This window comes from Canis aureus, chromosome 4 (assembly GCF_053574225.1).
Source record: "Canis aureus isolate CA01 chromosome 4, VMU_Caureus_v.1.0, whole genome shotgun sequence".
NCBI classification, from domain to species: Eukaryota; Metazoa; Chordata; class Mammalia; order Carnivora; family Canidae; genus Canis; species Canis aureus.
This window is the reverse complement of record NC_135614.1, coordinates 21195680-21213809: the sequence shown is the minus strand read 5'-3', so window position 1 is coordinate 21213809 and position 18130 is coordinate 21195680. Positions and strand designations below refer to the sequence as shown.

The window sequence follows — 18130 nt, the reverse complement described above, 5'->3', positions numbered from 1 at the left end:
AGCTTGATCTCACAGCCAAAATCAAGAGTCAGAGGCTTAACTGACTCAACCACCCAGGTTCACCCCATTCATTCCTTTTTAAATCCAGTTAATATTTGTGCACCTTAAAAGAGACAGGCTGAAAGTAAATGTGTATAGTGCTTTAGGCTGCAGTTGGATCAAAGAAGTTTTTATGAATAAAGAACTGTTTGACTGAGGACCCTCAGGTGCCCAGAGCAACAGTTAACCCAGAAAAGTTTCTGGAATTGTTGGGTTGGGAATTGTTGGGTTGGGAAGGGGGGCCCACGTAATCTTTAGAAATCTGGATCCGGCCACTGGCCCAGTTATTTCAGGGTTTTCCTGTTTCTGCTATTATATAATGAAGGACTCTTCAAATTCTCACTTCCCCTGCCCCCTTGCACTCTTCAAATTACTGCTGAAGCAGCTGGAGCCAGAGCTGCTGCAGCCTTGAAAGCCGGCCAGGGCAGCTGCTGTTAGAGTGGGAGCAGCGATAGCAGGAAGATTCTAACCTAATTTGATCATCTACCTCCCTTCGCACTCAAGAAGTGTGAGAGCTGTTTTCTCCCCCATAAATAGAGTGAAAGTGCTTTTGATACTGTATAGAAGATGGAGGATAGTCTATTTCCATAAAATATTTTAAAATATAGATATCATCTATGAGTAGAGCAATGAACTAGCATACGGTAGTTCTTAAACTATCATTGTTTTGCTGGTCAACCCTCCTTTTCATTTTAACTTTCTTTAAAAAGAAGATAATACTAGTACTTCCTTATCACCAAAGGAGACACAAGGAGTTAAATAAGACTCTGCTCTCTAATTTTTGCTTTAGAAAAATGGCTCCTTGCCATTACTGGCAAAGAAATGCTTTGTTGGGCAGTATAGAAAATGAGTCATACGGGTTGGAATCCCAGAAGTCCCTAAAGAAATAAATAAAGCAGGAACAATCCAAACAAACATTTGCATATGATCAGTTATCATGGCTCAGGCCATGTGATTACCAACATCAGTAGCCCTGACTCAGAAATTTTCTGACACTGGCAATAACTATGACCTCAGTTCTGCCCTCACTGGTGGAAACAAACACAAGCACACCGTTGCTGATAAGTCTCTCTGGAATCTGAGCCATAGCCTATCCTTGTGCCGGGTGTCTGAACGATTCTGATCCCATTTACGGAGGCAAAAGCACATATCCTGAGGGCTGAGAAAACCTATTCAGAGTTTGGGTCTTTGTACTAAGGACTATTTTCCTACTATGGATCTAATGTTTTTGGAGATTTATCTAACAAACAGTATACACAGATGGTTCCCGACTTAGGATAGCTCAACTTATGATTTTTCAACTTTATCAATGGTGCCAAAGTGATACCCATTCAGTAGAAATTGTATTTCAAATTTTGAGTTTTTTATCTTTTACTGGCCTAGCAATGTGTGGTATGATCCCCTCTTGTGATGATAGACAGGAGCAGTGAGTCACAGCTTCCAGTCAGCCACGCAGTCACAAAGGCATACAACCGATATACCATGCCAACCATTTTATACCCATACAACTTTTCTGTTTTTCACTTTCAGTACAGTATTCAACAAATGATATGAGATATGCAACACTTTATTATAACATAGGCTTTGTATAAGGTGATTTTGCCCATTTTGCAGGCTAATGTAAGTGTTCCGAGCATGTTTAAGGTAGAGTAGGCAAAGCTAGGTATATTAAATGCATTTGGACCTATGATATTTTCAAGTTATAATTAGTTTACCAGGATGTAACTAATGATTAATTCATTTTCCCATTTTTCTTTGTCAAAGCAAATATGAATCTGCCAATTAAAGTATCTAATTGCAAGGAGGTATTAGAATCATCACACAAAAGCAGCTAAACCTGTTCTTTTGACTAGCCCATGAAAATTATTATTATTATTTTTAATAAATTAATTTTTTATTGGTGTTCAATTTGCCAACATACAGAATAACACCCAGTGCTCATCCCGTCAAGTGCCCCCCTCAGTGCCCGTCACCCATTCACCCCCACCCCCCGCCCTCCTCCCCTTCCACCACCCCTAGTTCGTTTCCCAGATTTAGGAGTCTTTATGTTCTGTCTCCCTTTCTGGTATTTCCCACACATTTCTTCTCCCTTCCCTTATATTCCCTTTCACTATTATTTATATTCCCCAAATGAATGAGAACATACACTGTCCTTCTCTGATTGACTTACTTCACTCAGCATAATACCCTCCAGTTCCATCCACGTTGAAGCAAATGGTGGGTATTTGTCATTTCTAATGGCTGAGTAATATTCCATTGTATATATAAACCACATCTTCTTTATCCATTCATCTTTCGATGGACACCGAGGCTCCTTCCACAGTTTGGCTATTGTGGACATTGCTGCTATAAACATTGGGGTGCAGGTGTCCTGGTGTTTCATTGCATCTGAATCTTTGGGGTAAATCTCCAACAGTGCAATTGCTGGGTCGTAGGGCAGGTCTATTTTTAACTCTTTGAGGAACCTCCACACAGTTTTCCAGAGTGGCTGCACCAGTTCACATTCCCACCAACAGTGTAAGAGGGTTCCCTTTTCTCCGTATCGTCTCCAACATTTGTGGTTTCCTGCCTTGTTAATTTTCCCCATTCTCACTGGTGTGAGGTGGTATCTCATTGTGGTTTTGATTTGTATTTCCCTGATGGCAAGTGATGCAGAGCATTTTCTCATGTGCATGTTGGCCATGTCTATGTCTTCCTCTGTGAGATTTCTCTTCATGTCTTTTGCCCATTTCATGATTGGATTGTTTGTTTCTTTGGTGTTGAGTTTAATAAGTTCTTTATAGATCTTGGAAACTAGCCCTTTATCTGATATGTCATTTGCAAATATCTTCTCCCATTCTGTAGGTTGTCTTTGAGTTTTGTTGACTGTATCCTTTGCTGTGTAAAAGCTTGTTATCTTGATGAAGTCCCAATAGTTCATTTTTGCTTTTGTTTCTTTTGCCTTCGTGGATGTATCTTGCAAGAAGTTACTATGGCCGAGTTCAGAAAGGGTGTTGCCTGTGTTCTCCTCTAGGATTTTGATGGAATCTTGTCTCACATTTAGATCTTTCATCCATTTTGAGTTTATCTTTGTATATGGTGAAAGAGAGTGGTCTAGTTTCATTCTTCTGCATGTGGATGTCCAATTTTCCCAGCACCATTTATTGAAGAGACTGCCTTTCTTCCAATGGATAGTCTTTCCTCCTTTATCGAATATTAGTTGACCATAAAGTTCAGGGTCCACTTATAGGTTCTCTATTCTGTTCCATTGATCTATGTGTCTGTTTTTGTGCCAGTACCACACTGTCTTGATGACCACAGCTTTGTAGTACAACCTGAAATCTGGCATTGTGATGCCCCCAGATATGGTTTTCTTTTTTAAAATTCCCCTGGCTATTTGGGGTCTTTTCTGATTCCACACAAATCTTAAAATAAATAAAGTCCATGGTATTTTGATAGGGATTGCATTAAATGTGTAAATTGCCCTGGGTAACATTGACATTTTCACAATATTAATTCTTCCAATCCATGAGCATGGAATATTTTTCCATCTCTTTGTGTCTTCCTCAATTTCTTTCAGAAGTGTTCTATAGTTTTTAGGGTATAGATCCTTAACCTCTTTCGTTAGGTTTAGTCCTAGGTATCTTATGCTTTTGGGTGCAATTGTAAATGGGATTGACTCCTTAATTTCTCTTTCTTCAGTCTCATTGTTAGTGTATAGAAATGCCACTGACTTCTGGGCATTGATTTGTATCCTGTCACGCTACCAAATTGCTGTATGAGTTCTAGCAATCTTGGGGTGGAGGCTTTTGGGTTTTCTATGTAGAGTATCATGTCATCGACGAAGAGGGAGAGTTTGACTTCTTCTTTGCCAATTTGAATGCCTTTAATGTCTTTTTGTTGTCTGATTGCTGAGGCTAGGACTTCCAGTACTATGTTGAATAGCAGTGGTGAGAGTGGACATCCCTGTCTTGTTCCTGATCTTAGGGGAAAGGCTCCCAGTGCTTCCCCATTGAGAATGATATTTGCTGTGTAGCCCATGAAAATTAAATGTAAAAAGTAAGCACTAAAGTCCTATTGGATTTATTGGAATAATAAAAAGAGCTTTGGACCTATTATTTCCTTCATGGACTTCTATCTAGCTATTAGAGCCTTTGAGTTGCTTGGAAGGGACACAAAAGCAAATGGCTTTATTAGTGGCTATATGTACAAAAGTTATGCACTGGGGATGCAGATGCAGGGAAGACAGAATACCTGGGAAGCTTTGAAAGTGAGTAGAAGGAGACAAGGACACTTGTCTGGTGTCTGGCTGAGCAGGTGGTGGTGAGGAAGAGGAGAGAGGAGATTTCAGCTGGGACTGGGTATAAATTATTTTATAGTTTAGTTGCCTTGAAGAGTCAGCACTGTCTTTAGGGTGTGACAAAAGGGCATGAAAAATTAAAATATTCTGATTCAGGGCACCTGGGTAGCTCAGTAGGGTAAGCATCTGCCTTTGGCTCGGGTCATGATCCCAGACTCCTGGGACTGGCCCCACTTTGGGCTCCCTGCTCAGTGGGGAGTCTGCTTCTCTTTCTCCCGCTGCCCCTCACCCCTACTCGTACTCTCTTTCTTGCTCTCTCTCAAATAAATAAATTAAATCTTTTTAAAAAGTCCCAATTCTGCAGCACTTAAGCTCTAAGGCTAGATGACTTACTGAAATAAGAGACAATTAGAGGTAGCACTATTGGCTGTATTACGCACACGCAGACACACACACACACACACCCCTATTCAAAGGTCCACTTATAACTCTTCACCAAAGTCTTATATTCTCCAAGTCACAAACATGTTGCTTTCCTACGTCAAGTCTTTGAAAATAGCAAGGCTGAAATTCCAAAAGCAGATTATAAGAAACAAACCCGAAAAATCAAAAGGCATCTTGCTTCCCATAAGAATGTCTGCCCAACTGATATGGATAAATGTGTCTCAATCTAGACTCTGCTTGATTTTGGAAAACCATTTTGGATGAACCGATATGATGGAACTTTCCTAAAACTGATGTTTCCACGGAAGTTTTGCATTTAGCTCTTCCTTTAGGGTTAATAGTCATTGGGAAATATACCGTTTTTGCCATTTTGGTTTGAACCATGATTTTTCAGCCTCAGGACTATTGATAATTTGGGCCAGAGAATTCTTTATTGTGGGAGGTGTAGAAGCTGCTTTTGAGCAATAAGCTTGAGCAATAGAAACTTGACCAAAGCAGAAGGGTGACAGCAACCACCAAGCTCAGTGCAAACAGGCTCAGTAAGCCATAGTTCCTAACCAACCAATGGGCTACTTACTACCTGGCACAGTTCCTAAGATTACCAAAAAAGAGAAAACCCCATATGCCCTCACTCCACTCTATAACTACACCCCCTCACTACTGCCTTGTCCTAGATAGTTTCTTCTTTGCTGTCCTGCCTGCTGCTCCCTTGCAGTGTAGTCAATAAACTTCTATCTCCTTTCTTTTGCTTTGGGTGATTTCTTTCATCACTCACACCCACTTGCCCCCACTCAGTCAGAACACCACATAGAAGGCTGTCATTCTATGCATTAGAAGACATTTAGCAGCATCTCTGGATGCCAACAGCATAATCTCCCTGTTGTGACAACCACCAATATTTACAAACATTAAAAATGCCCCTCAAGGAGATAAAGTTAACTCAGATTGAGAACCACTGCTCTAAACTAAAGCATACCTCTGACAGGACAAGATCTCTTTGGGCCTAAGTTTGGCGTTCATACAAACAATAATCTATATTCCAGGTACAGAGTCCATTCATGTGGTCTTCATAATACCAAAAAAAAAAAAAAAAATCAAATGTGACTCAATTTTCACTTTTAAATTTGTTGTCTTGGGCAACACATAAACAAAATCTATGTTATATAAAGGAAGGAATAATCAACTGGGAATTGGGAGAACTTGTTTCTAGTCTGGATTCTGCTACTAACTAGCTTTATGACATTGGATAAACTGCTTCATGTCCTTGGCCCTCCCTTGTGTTTTCATTTGTAAGCGAAAGTGGTGAGTAAATTTTCCAGTTCTAAATACAAAGACTACGAGACCCAGAATTTGATGCCACTGCAACAGTTGATACCGTGGAATAGAAAAAGAGAATTCTTTGTCCTAGTGTGTTCCTTTCTGTTAAGCCTCCTAAGAGCATTTAACTCCCATCTCCTTGAACACCAAAGACATGTGCCTGCAACCTGATTCCTCTGAAAGTCCAGAGAAACCTCTGCAGTAGTGAGTGGTTGGAAACTTACCATCTGACCCCCAGGTATGGCTATTGTATTTAACAGCAAGAATATGGCTGTAGAGATCAATGTGGTGAGTGGGGAAGACATTCCTCTCATTATGCAAACAAGTTATTAGAAATCTGGAACTTGTAGTGACATAGTAACAACTACCCAAAACCCCCAAACCTACACTGTACTTATAAAAGACCAAAACCCTAAGCTAAATCAGGAAACCTGGGATCCAACAATTTTGTATGAGTAGTATGGTATGTTTAAACCCATGACAGAAAGAAGTAATATTTTGATTACCTTTGTAAACACAGGAGCTGCAATGATAGGTTTTCCATCCAATCCTTGCAGATAGTTGGTAGGGCTCTGACACTATTAGAAGGGAATCAACAATAGATTCATTGTCACCATGATTACTACCTAGATGATAGATAGAACAAATCTACAGAATTTGGTGCCTCCAATTAATCTAAAACCAAGACTGTTATTTTCTAAGTCTATGAATCACAGACTTCAGACTTTATGCTGAACTGCTTGTATTTCTTTCTAGGTAATGGTGGTTGTTTTTTGTTTTTCGTTTTTGTTTTCATTTGTTAAATCTGCTCTTATAACTTGCTGTTCAATTCTAATATAACATGATGATTCTAATGATTTGGTTTCCAGGAGGGGTCACAGTGGTTGTAAATAAGTGCTGCCCACCCTCAACACACAAAGAAAGCTCTATTGCCTGTAAATAACCTTAAACCTCTGAGGAAGTTCCATAAAATCCAGGTCTCCACAGATCACAGCTTGAAAACTACTGGATTAGAACTAAAATGTGACCCCTCTGCATTACCAAATGGATTAAATAAGAAACTGTTTGAACTTTTTTTTAAAGTCATAGATCAATATGTTTACTTATACATAAATAAATATATCAATAACATATTACAAATGTGTTTAGATTAGTGTGATTTCACATTTTTAAAATATTATATATATATATATTCCTACACATGCATAGAAAACGCGTGAAACTGTCTGCTAGAAACTATTAACAAAAGGTACCTTGGAGGAGTCGGGGCATGGGAGTAGTACCTTGACCAAGATTTTTATTGAGTATACTTCTGTATCTTTTGAATGTTTTTACAATATCATCATCATCATCATCATTATCATCATCATCATTAAGGATGAGAGGATTTAATCCTTTCTAAAAACTCATTTCATGGTAGTTGTATCTTAGAAAGTAGAATTATTTGCAGCTCCAAGAAGCTGAGTTACATGATACAGAGTTTCCTGCCTAGGCCAGTAGGAGAGCTGGCAACTCTTTGTATACATAATCAATGCCCTTCATTAAGCTGGAATATCATATTACAAAATAATTTATAAAGAGTTTCTTTTCCCGTGAAATTTGCCTATGAAGCTAGAGAATATGTACCCAAAACAATAGGAAACGCTGATAGCCTACATCAGAAGTACATCGCAATTATCATGACCATGGAAGCATATTGCCCAAAGTCATGAAGCTGTGACAGAGGAGAATACAATCATGCCATACAAGGTGGGCATGGTCACAGTGCCTGCCCGTCACAGTCCATGGCACTTGTGTTTCTTGTACCTTTTGGATGGTTGATACACTGGGCTGGGCCACCACATTATGGGCTTTGGGTGCTGCTGAAGGAATGGCTGCAGAAGTAGTGGGAGCAGATGACACTTCTTTAGGCTTCTGGATTCTGAGAAATAATTAAAATATAGATTTTAAAACAGACTTATCATTGCTTACGAAAATTCTTTCAGAAAAGCTAATAATCTCATCACTTCTCACAGTTAGGTGTAATAAAAAATCTTTGTTCAACAATATTCTGCAAATGCTTACACTTCTTTGCTACACACTTTGATAGTGTCAACAGGAAGATGATAACATGCCACTAGAGTCCTTGAGTTAGTTACTCTCAGCTGGGGACACAGGCACATTCATAACTAACTGAGATTCAAGACAAGTGCAGAAGATAATTTTTTTGAGATTTTTGTTGTTGTTGTCCTCTGTATTTTTCCTCCCCCTTCCCTTCCAAGTAAAAGGCCAGCTATAAACCGTTGCTTGTGGGATTTTGGCATGGCAGAAAGCAAAATAGCCTGAGTCAACAAGTTCTTCAAGTTTATGCAAATTAAATTATTATTTGAAGAGCAAAAGAGCCAGGAAATATTCATAAGAAAACTGTGGAAGGGAGATTATTTTGGTTTTGCTGTGGAGAAGAGAGAGGTCTGAGAATCTTGTCCGAGAACCTGACAAGAGGGAGAACCAGAGTTCAGAGGGGTTCCCTGTCTTATTAAAGATATCAGTACCAAGCGGGTCGGGAAGCAACAAAGCGCTGGACTTGATAGGACCTTGAGGTCTGGGACCTAGGTTTCCCACCCATATTCTGTAGGGATTAATGACAGGATGGGCTTCCCTTTTGTCCAGCTGTTACCTCCTTCTGCCTCAGCTTCTTCATCTCTAAAATGGGTAAATAATAATTCTTACTTTGTAAGGATTAAATAAGGTAACTCGTGTAAGATGTTTGGAGCAGTTTAATATAAACATTATGACTATGTCTATATCTATCATCTGCACAGCTATGGAGGGGGAAAGGGATGCCCCACAATGAATGATTGAATTTTTTCCCAGCCAAGAAGGGTGGGGTCTCAGAAGCAGAATTATATAGTGATATACAAACTATCAGTGTCCCCAAAGAATCCATTTTTTTCTTCTGTAATAATAGAATTCCTGATTTCTTTACATGACCATTCCAAGTAAAGATTGGATTTCCTGACCATCATTAAGCAAGGTATGGCCACATGACTTCTCTCTGGTCATGGGACTTGAAGGATAGTGATGTATGTTATCTAAGGAGAATGATCTTAAGAAGGGAGTGGGAATGCCCTTTATTCCTTCCTAAGACTAAGATGTGAGATGAAGCTAGAAGCCAACTGGAACCCAGTGAAATGTAGAGCCATTCTATCAGCCAAATCCATATGTTTATGTAAATGGGAAATAAATATCTGTGTTAAGTTATTATTATTTTGGTGTCCTTTACACAGAACTGAAGCTAAATCCTACCTACCGGGCCGCCCAGGTGGCTCAGCAATTTAGCGCCACCTTCAGCCCAGGGCATGATCCTGGAGATCTGGGATCAAGTCCCACATCGGGCTTCCTGCGAGGAGCCTGCTCCTCCCTCTGCCTGTGTCTCTTGTCTCTCTCTCTCTCTGTGTGTCTCTCTTGAATAAATAAATAAAAATATTTTTTTAAAAAATCCTATCTACCAAAAGCATATTTAAAGAAAATAATCAACTGAAATATTTCTTGCTTAAATTTGTATATCAAAATTCCTACCCAGTAGGCTTGTAAACCATGTTATGAGAGCCTTGAGGAAGAAGTAAGAAATGTGCAATGGAGGAGGAGTTTATTAGAGAACTTGACTGGGCCTTGAAGAATACATAGGAGTGTATGTACATTAAGCAATAATGTACATTGCTTGAGTGAGATGGGAGCAGTGTAGAGAGCCTGAGATGTCAGAAAAGCCACATTAATACTCTACTCAATCAGGCTTTATATGTCATGTTAAATTTTTTTAATGTTGTTCATTTTGTGCTTGGTTTTTATTTTCCCATAGATAATATTTTTTTTAAGTCAGGGAAATAATAGGATCAGAATTATCTTTTAGAGAATAACTGGTTGTAGTTTGGAGACTGTAAAAGAGAGAAAAGGGCTGGAGCAACTGTAAGGAGGTGACTGGCACAAAGAGTCAGGAAAGAAGGAGGAATTGCACCAAAGCCACGAGAATAAGGAAGAGAATTAAATGGGAGAAATTGTTTACTCTGGTTATGAGTTTTCATATCTGCACAAAAGCTAAAAGCAAATTATTGATCCAAGGTAAGCACACACAAAGGATTTTAAAGAATAAGACATGACCTCTGCCCTTAAGGCGCTTTCCCTCTGTAGGGGAGGACAGAATTTGCAAACACAGTCAGCAGCTCTAACCAGTCTTCCAAATGTTGCTGTTTGTTTCAGGTGATCTCAGGGAATGGATGTTCTATCTGTTTTCAGGTCCCATCCCTCTGTCACAGCTTCCTTTACCTGAAAATGCTTTTTCCTTCCTTGTTTGGGGGTGTCCACCTACTGTTCTTTTAAGACTCAGCTCAAGGTCACCAACTCTGTGAAGCCTTTCCTGATCTCTCATTCCTTCTCCAACCAATTAAGAGACCTTTGTACCAAGGCCTATATATCCTGCTCATGGTTACATCATAGTCTATTACACTTTATTACTTTTACTGTCTATATGCTTGGCATATATCTCTTGCTATATTTGTTATATATTTCCCTCTAGTAGACTGTGAACCTCTCACAGGTAGGAAGCATCTGATTTTTCTTATTATCCATTGTGTCTAATGAAGCATCTGGTATAGAGTAGGTGCTTAGTTGATGGTTGGGGAAATTAAAGAATGGAGGACATCTCTGTTCAGTATTTGGTATAATTGTTTAACAAAATGCTTATGACTTACTCAGATCACTCGCACATATAATTTAGGTTAACCAGGTTTTGTGTCCTTATGAATATTATTATTTAGTCACAAAACAAGATTTTTTTTGAAGCACTGGGCTATTTGCGTTTTACTTTATAGATATAAATATGATATAGCATGATGATATAAGTATGATGATAAGTGATATCACATTTTTAAAATATTAGGAATATTAAAATTCATCTGTTAGACAAGACTTAAAGCAAAAGAAGTAGAGTTCTCTAAATCCACTCAATACATATTTCTTGAGTTCTACCATTTTCAAGTTCTACTAAACCAATTAGCAGCTTTCTCAGGATCTGAGAATGTTAAAGCTATAAGATAGAAATTAGAATTACCGATTCATCTCTTCCTTGTTAGGGTCCCCTTCTGAGTCAGAAGAAGAAACCCCTGGAAAAGTAAAAACAAGACATGAAATCTTTAAGATGATAATTTTTTAAACTAGTTTCTAGGCATTTGAAGACCTATGGGACTTTAGACCTAGATATGAACTCAGTGATTTCCTACAATAACACCCAATTTTACAAATAAGAAAATAGACCCTAAGTAGTTGAAGGACTCACTCAAGGTCATATGGCTAGTTAGCGACAAAGTTCAAATTAACTGGCCCAAATGCCACATGTTCTGGTATATAAAACACCTGCCGATGCCTCTAACAGAGCAGTTTTTGCAGACATTTTATGCTGTCCATAAATCCTCTTGCTCTTGGCCTACACAGATTAAATAAAAGGAGGGATTACATTGGATTCTAAACATTGCAGGTGTAGGTGGATGCTCTTCCGCCCAGCCCTAATATTAACAAGTCATACTTCATCTTGGGAGTGGGGGTGTTTGAAGCTCTGTTGCCAGAAATTTAAAAAATCAGCAATCCAATCTCAGCACTGATAGAAAAGCTTTGATCTTGGATTTACTTCTCAAGATAGTGAATTCCAGGAAGATATAACTGGGCTAAATCTGGAGGTATTTATTGTACTCTAAAAATTTGAGGATAAAAACATGCAACACACTTCTATCATGCATTATTCATTATTGTCATTATTCATGCATATATTCAATAAATGTTTATCAAAAATTCACTATGTATTTGGTACTACCTAAGGTATTAAAGTTATAAAAAAGAATGAAACACTCCCAGCTTTACAATCTAGTTGGTGAATGAGCCCTTATACCAAAATAATACAATATTTAAATGCTAAAACCAACATACAAAAGGTATTATAGATGATAAAAGTGCTAAAGAATAGTCCTCAGAAAAAACTCAGAGATGAGATAAAATGGAACAAAAACTTAGGCAGATACATAAGAAACACAAATTGATTTTGTCCCTAAAATTAGTCATGTAAATTTGACACTGATGTAAATGCCTTTCAATGCTCCCAAATAGTCTCCCTGCCTGTATCCTTGACTCTCTGAGGTATATTCTCTACCAGGAACCAGGGTAACCCCATTAAAAGCTAAGCCAGCTTGGGTCACATTTCTGCTCAGAATCCTCTACAGCTTCTCATCTCCCTCAGAGTAAAAGCCAAAGTCCTTACAATGACCTGCAAAGACCAATACAATCTGCTCACCTGCATCCTCCCACCTCTACCCCATCTTGGACTTCTGACTTCATCTGTTATTTTTTACCTTGTTTTGCTCCATCCTGGCCACATTGGTTCATCTCTATACTTAAACACAGGCTCACTTCCACCTCACGGTGTGTACTTAGTGATTTCTCCACCTGGAGTGGTTTTCCCTTGAATATACTTGTGGCTCCCTCCCTTTTTTTCCAGGGATTCACTCATATGTCACCTGATTAGTGAAGTATTCCCTGACCACCCTATCTGTAGAATTGCAGCCCCACTCCACACCCATACACATGCATGTGCTGCTAATACTCTTATAATTTCCTAAGTCATGAACATATCTTATTCTAATATTTGTCTTTGAACCCTTCAGGGCTCCTAAAACTCTTATAAACTCCTAAATCATAAGAGCACAAGAGCATCTTTTGTTCTAATGAGGTGACTCTAGATGGTTCCTAAATGAGGGCTGGTCACCAGAAAAACCAAGCCATGATTAGAAGCTCCGAGTTTTCAGCCCTATCTGCCATCCTCCTGAGAAGGAAGAGGGGGTAGGAAATGGAGATAATAATTGATCATGCTACATGAGGAAGCTTCCATAAAATCCCAGCAGTATGAAGAGCTTCCAGGTTGGCAAATACATCCAGTGTAGGCACACCTCAACTCAGCAGGTATAGAAGCTCCATGCACCCTAGACCTTCTCAGACCTCACCCTATCTATCTTTTCATGTGGCTGTTCATCTGGATCCTCTATCATATCTTTTAATAAGCTGGTGAATATAAATAAGTGTCTCCCTGAGTTCTGTAAGCACTCTAGCAAATTAATTGAACTCAAAGAGGGGGTGTTGAAACCTCTGATTTGTAGCTAAGTGAGATAGAAGTTGTGGATAACTTGGGGGACCTAATACTTGTGATTGGCATCTGAAGTGAGGCAGGAGCAGTCTTGTAGAACTAAGCCCTTAACCTCTTAGATCTGACACTGTATCCAGGTAAATAGTGAGTTAAGCTGTAGGATACCCAACCTCACACACTACACACGTATTGGAATTGGTAATCAGAACCATTTCATATACCTCCCATATTACATATTTTATTTATTTATCTCATTTATTTTTTATCTCTCTCATTGAAGTGTAAATTCCATCTGTCCATGAACTTTTGTCTACTTGTTTCACTACTATTGTCCCCCACTGCCTAGAAGAGTGTGGTGGTACCATAGGCCTTCGATAAATATTTATTATAAGTATATGTCTTACCAGTAAGTGCTATGCTCTAAGAGTATCTTGTTTTACCTTCTATATAAATCTCGGCAGAGGTTGAATCTGTCCCATAGATGTTAGAAGCAAAGCAGGAATAGCGTCCTGTGTCTTCTTCGAAGGCTTCAGCAATGGTCAGTGAATGCAGATTTCCTGCCTGGACAATATGAATGTCTGGGGAATTTTCAAGCTCCTTGCCTTCACAGTACCACCTGCAAAGAAGGAAATATTGCACATGACTGAAGTGTGAAAATTAATTACATAGATGCTCCAGATGTTCACTAAGAAGAAAACTGTGAAAACTTGGAATCAGAACATTAAATGATATAATTTGATTATAACAATGAGAAAAGTTATCAGTATTCAGACTATACTGACACTTTATTCAGGAAATTAGAAAGTGGCTCATATTAACAATGATACAACTGAGTGGGGCACCTGGGTGGCTCAGTCGGTCAAGTGCCTGACTCTTGGCTTTGGCTCAGGTCATGAACTCAGGGTCGTGCGATGGAGCACTGAGTCAGGCTCCACGCTCAGCACAGAATCTGTTTGTCCCTCTTTCTCTGCTCCTCCCCCTGCTCTTGCACTCTCTTTTTCTCTCTAAAATAAATAAGTAAAATCTTAAAAAAAAAAAAAAAGAATGATACAACTGAAAGAAGATGGATGAGAAAGCAAATACAAATGATCACAAGGAGAAGGGTCTTTGAGGTGGAATTTGGCTTCTCCTAAAAAGATGTATAGCTGCCTATACTATGTGTTAAGTAAATGTTCCTTTTCTTATTTGGAGAGAATCTAAGGGATATTAAAATTTCATGAGGTTGAATGCACTCATTCCCAACTATCAGATTGCATCTAACCTAGCTAAATGAAAATTATTTTGTTCCATTACTTGAGTTGTCAGAGTAATGAGGATGGGTCATATTCTTCAGTATTGGCACCACAGTGGCTAATAACCTAAGATTGTTTCTATAGGTTGGTATTTTATTTTGATCTATATATCTGAGGTTAGAAATTTTTGTTATAGTTTTTTTTTGGCTAAGAATTTACATAAAATAATACATACAACAATGTTTAGTGGTGCCTGGATGGCTCAGTCAGTTAAGGATGGCTCAGTCAGTTAAGCATCTGACTATTCATTTTGGCTCAGGTCATGATCTTGGGGTTGTGGAATCTAGCCCCACATTGGGATCCCTGATCAGTGGGGAGTCTGCTGGAGTTCTCTTTCTCTGCCCTTCCCTCTCTTTGCCTTCATGCTGCTTGCATGTGCATGTGCACTCTCTCTCTCTCTCTCTCAAATAAATAAATAAATAAATATTTAAAAATGTAGAGGTGCATAAAAAGAGAAAAAGACATAAAAACAATAAAGAAATACAATTTCTCATGTAACATGTTAGCAAAACTCTAAAAGTTTGATGAGTGTCATCCACTGTTAGTATGAATGCAAATAGTACAACCCCTATTAAAGGAATATGGCAATATCTGCCAAAATTACAGATGTGTTCATCTTTTGACCCAACAATTCCACTTATGGGAATCTTTCACACAGATACACTTGCTTGCATACAAAATGGCAAATGCACACATTACTCATTTAAGTAGTGAAAGACTGGAAACAACTTCAGTGTCCATAGCTAGGGGTCTTATGAAACAAACTGATACAGCCACATAATGGAACACTATGCAACTGTATAAAGAGATTGAGAAAGATCACTGTGCATTGATATGGAAAGAAGAACCACAAGATATATAATTAAAAATTTAACAGGGAGGTACAGAATAGTGAATATGGAATATTTATGTAAAAAAAATGTGGGTTGTTTCGGGTTGAATTATCCTTTCTCAAAGGATATGTTGAAGTCCTAAGCCCCAGTACTTGGGAATATGACCTTATTTGGAAATAGGGTCTTTTCAGACACAATCTAGTTACAATGAAACTACTAGGATAGGTCCTAATCCAGTATGAATGGGGTTCTTTAAGAAGAGGAAAATCCTATGTGAAGACAGAGACACAGAGAGAATGGCATTTGATGGCAGAGGCAGGGATTGGAGTGAGGCAGCTACAAGCCAAGGAATGCCAAGGCCTGACAGCCACCACCATGAGCCAGAAGAGATGAGAAAGAAGTCTGCCAAGAGTCTCAAAGAGAGTATGGTCCTGGTGACACTTCGGTTTTGGACTTCTAACCTCCAAAACAGAGTTTATTTCACCCAGTTTGTGGCACTTTGTTACAATAGCCCAAGGAAACTAGCACAGGGGTGCAAAAAATAAGATATAATCATGTTGTTTGCATTTGTATAAAGAAAACTGGTAAGATTGAAATGAAAATCAAAGCTGGCTCCCTACTGGGAAGGAGGGAAAATAAGGTGGATGAACACGGATAGGAGGGAGATATCTCAGTGTACCCCTTTTTATATTGTTTTCATTTTTTGAAATAATGATTATTCATCAACATCATAATAAAAAGTAATTAAGTGAGAAGGTGTTAGGACTATTCAATGTCAAAAATCAAGGAATCCTGGTAATTGTTAATCTTTACTATAATTTCAGTTCTAACCATTCAGTGTTTTACTCTCTCCCTCTCACCATTAATAAAGCAAGATTCCAAAGCAATTCACCCGTTCGATTACTTCTTGATTTGAAAAGTCAAGTTTTTCTCTACTCTTCCAAAAATATGTCATAGTTACCCCAACATTCAAGTCTCTGCTCATGTTTTTTCTATCTAAGATTCTCTTCTTCTGCCTTTCAGCTGCTGCAAATATAACTCATCTATCAGTTTGGCTCAGATATCATCTCCTATACAAAAAATTACTACTTTTTTCTACCTTCACTTTTTTTTCTGACTTCACTTACTTTCTTCTAACTTCACTTCTTTTTTTAAAAACCTGTGCTATGTCATGCAAGGCTTGGTGATACATTGTCTTTATTATTCTCTATTTGGGGAATGTATCTTCTCCCACCAATCTGACCAGATTGTCAATTCTTTGAAGGTAGGGACAGTGCTTCATATGCTCTTGCAACATGCACAGTGCCTCGTACAGTTCTCTATAGACACTCTCCTCTGGCCATCTTATCTCATAATTTCAAATATCACCTCTATTTGGTATTACAATCAAATCTGTCTTTCTAAGCCCTGACTTTTGGATACCTTCTCCTGCCACTCTCTCTTCATTATGTTCCAACCACACTGGTCTTTTATCTACTTTGCGAACACATTGAACTATTTTCCATGTTAGGGGTTTTTGTTCTTCCTGAAATTCTCTTTTCCCCAGATCTTTGCAAAGATAGGTCCTTCTCATCAGTCAAGCAGGCCTCAGCTCAAATGTCACATCCTCGAGGATGCCTTCCCCGGCCCTCTTCCTAACGTAGCCCCCTTAGCCTCAGACACTATCATGCTACCCTCTTTTGTTGTATTCACAGTACTTGTTATCTGAAATTATCTGAAGTCAGTTCACTTTGCTATTGTTTGTACTCTCTACCCCAGCCACTAGATTGTAAAGTCCGTGACAGGACCTTATTAGTAATGTAATCTCAACACCTACGACAGTGCCCTGATACATGGCAGGTACTCAGAAAACATATGTTGGATTTGTTGAAAGACCAAATGACAGACAGGACTGATAATTAATATTTTGTAAGAATTTTATTGTTAAACTTATCAAATTCTATGCCAATTTTTGATCTGTTGTGACAGTGCTAATATATGTAGCTGCTGAAATGGGCTAATAAAATCTCCCAAGGCATAAATCTCAGTAAGACCTAGAGTAGTGGGATCCCTGGATGGCGCAGTGGTTTAGCGCCTGCCTTTGGCCCAGGGCGCGATCCTGGAGACCCGGGGTCGAGTTCCACATCGGGCTCCCGGTGCATGGAGCCTGCTTCTCCTTCTGCCTGTGTCTCTGCCTCTCTCTCTCTCTCTCTCTGTGTGTGACTATCATAAATAAATAAAAATTAAAAAAATCAAATAAATAAAATCTTTAAAAATTAGGTTTTGAAAAAAAAAAAAAAAAAGACCTAGAGTAGTTTAGAGGGCACCTGGGTGGCTCAGTCAGTTAAGTGTCTGCCTTTGGCTCAGGTCATGATCTCAGGGTCCTAGGATCAAGCCCCACATAGGGCTCCCTGCTCAGCGAGGAGTCTGCTTCTCCCTTTCCTTCTGCCCCTCCCCTTATTTGTCTCTCTCTCTCTCAAATAAATAAATAAAATCTAAAAAAAAAAAAAAAACCCTGAGGAGTTTATATAGCAAACCCTGAGAGCGTGTGTATTTCTAAGTACAAACAGTGAACATCCAAACATAATATATTAAGCATGTGTTTATCTTTTTAAAAAATATTTTATTTATTTATTCATGAGAGACACAGAGAGAGAGGCAGAGACATAGGCAGAGGGAGAAGCAAGCTCCATGCAGGAACCCTGATGTGGGACTCGACCCCAGCACTCTAGGACCATGCCCTGAGCCAAAGGCAGACACTCAATTGCTGAGCCACCCAGGTATC

At 38.9% G+C, this 18130-nt stretch overlaps 1 protein-coding gene across 5 annotated transcripts in view; it reads right to left on the bottom strand.

The window, feature by feature from the left end:
* MYPN (myopalladin) overlaps nucleotides 1-18130 on the bottom strand; it is a 105199-nt gene that overhangs the window by 43300 nt on the left and 43769 nt on the right. For all 5 annotated transcript variants that reach the window (XM_077894728.1, XM_077894726.1, XM_077894727.1 and 2 more), the window contains 4 exons: nucleotides 13682-13857; nucleotides 11166-11217; nucleotides 7886-8000; nucleotides 6586-6657 (listed from right to left, as the gene is read on the bottom strand). In XM_077894728.1, the coding sequence (XP_077750854.1) occupies nucleotides 6586-6657; nucleotides 7886-8000; nucleotides 11166-11173 (195 nt within the window). In that variant the 5' untranslated portion in view covers nucleotides 11174-11217; nucleotides 13682-13857. The remainder of the gene's footprint in view (nucleotides 1-6585; nucleotides 6658-7885; nucleotides 8001-11165; nucleotides 11218-13681; nucleotides 13858-18130) is intronic.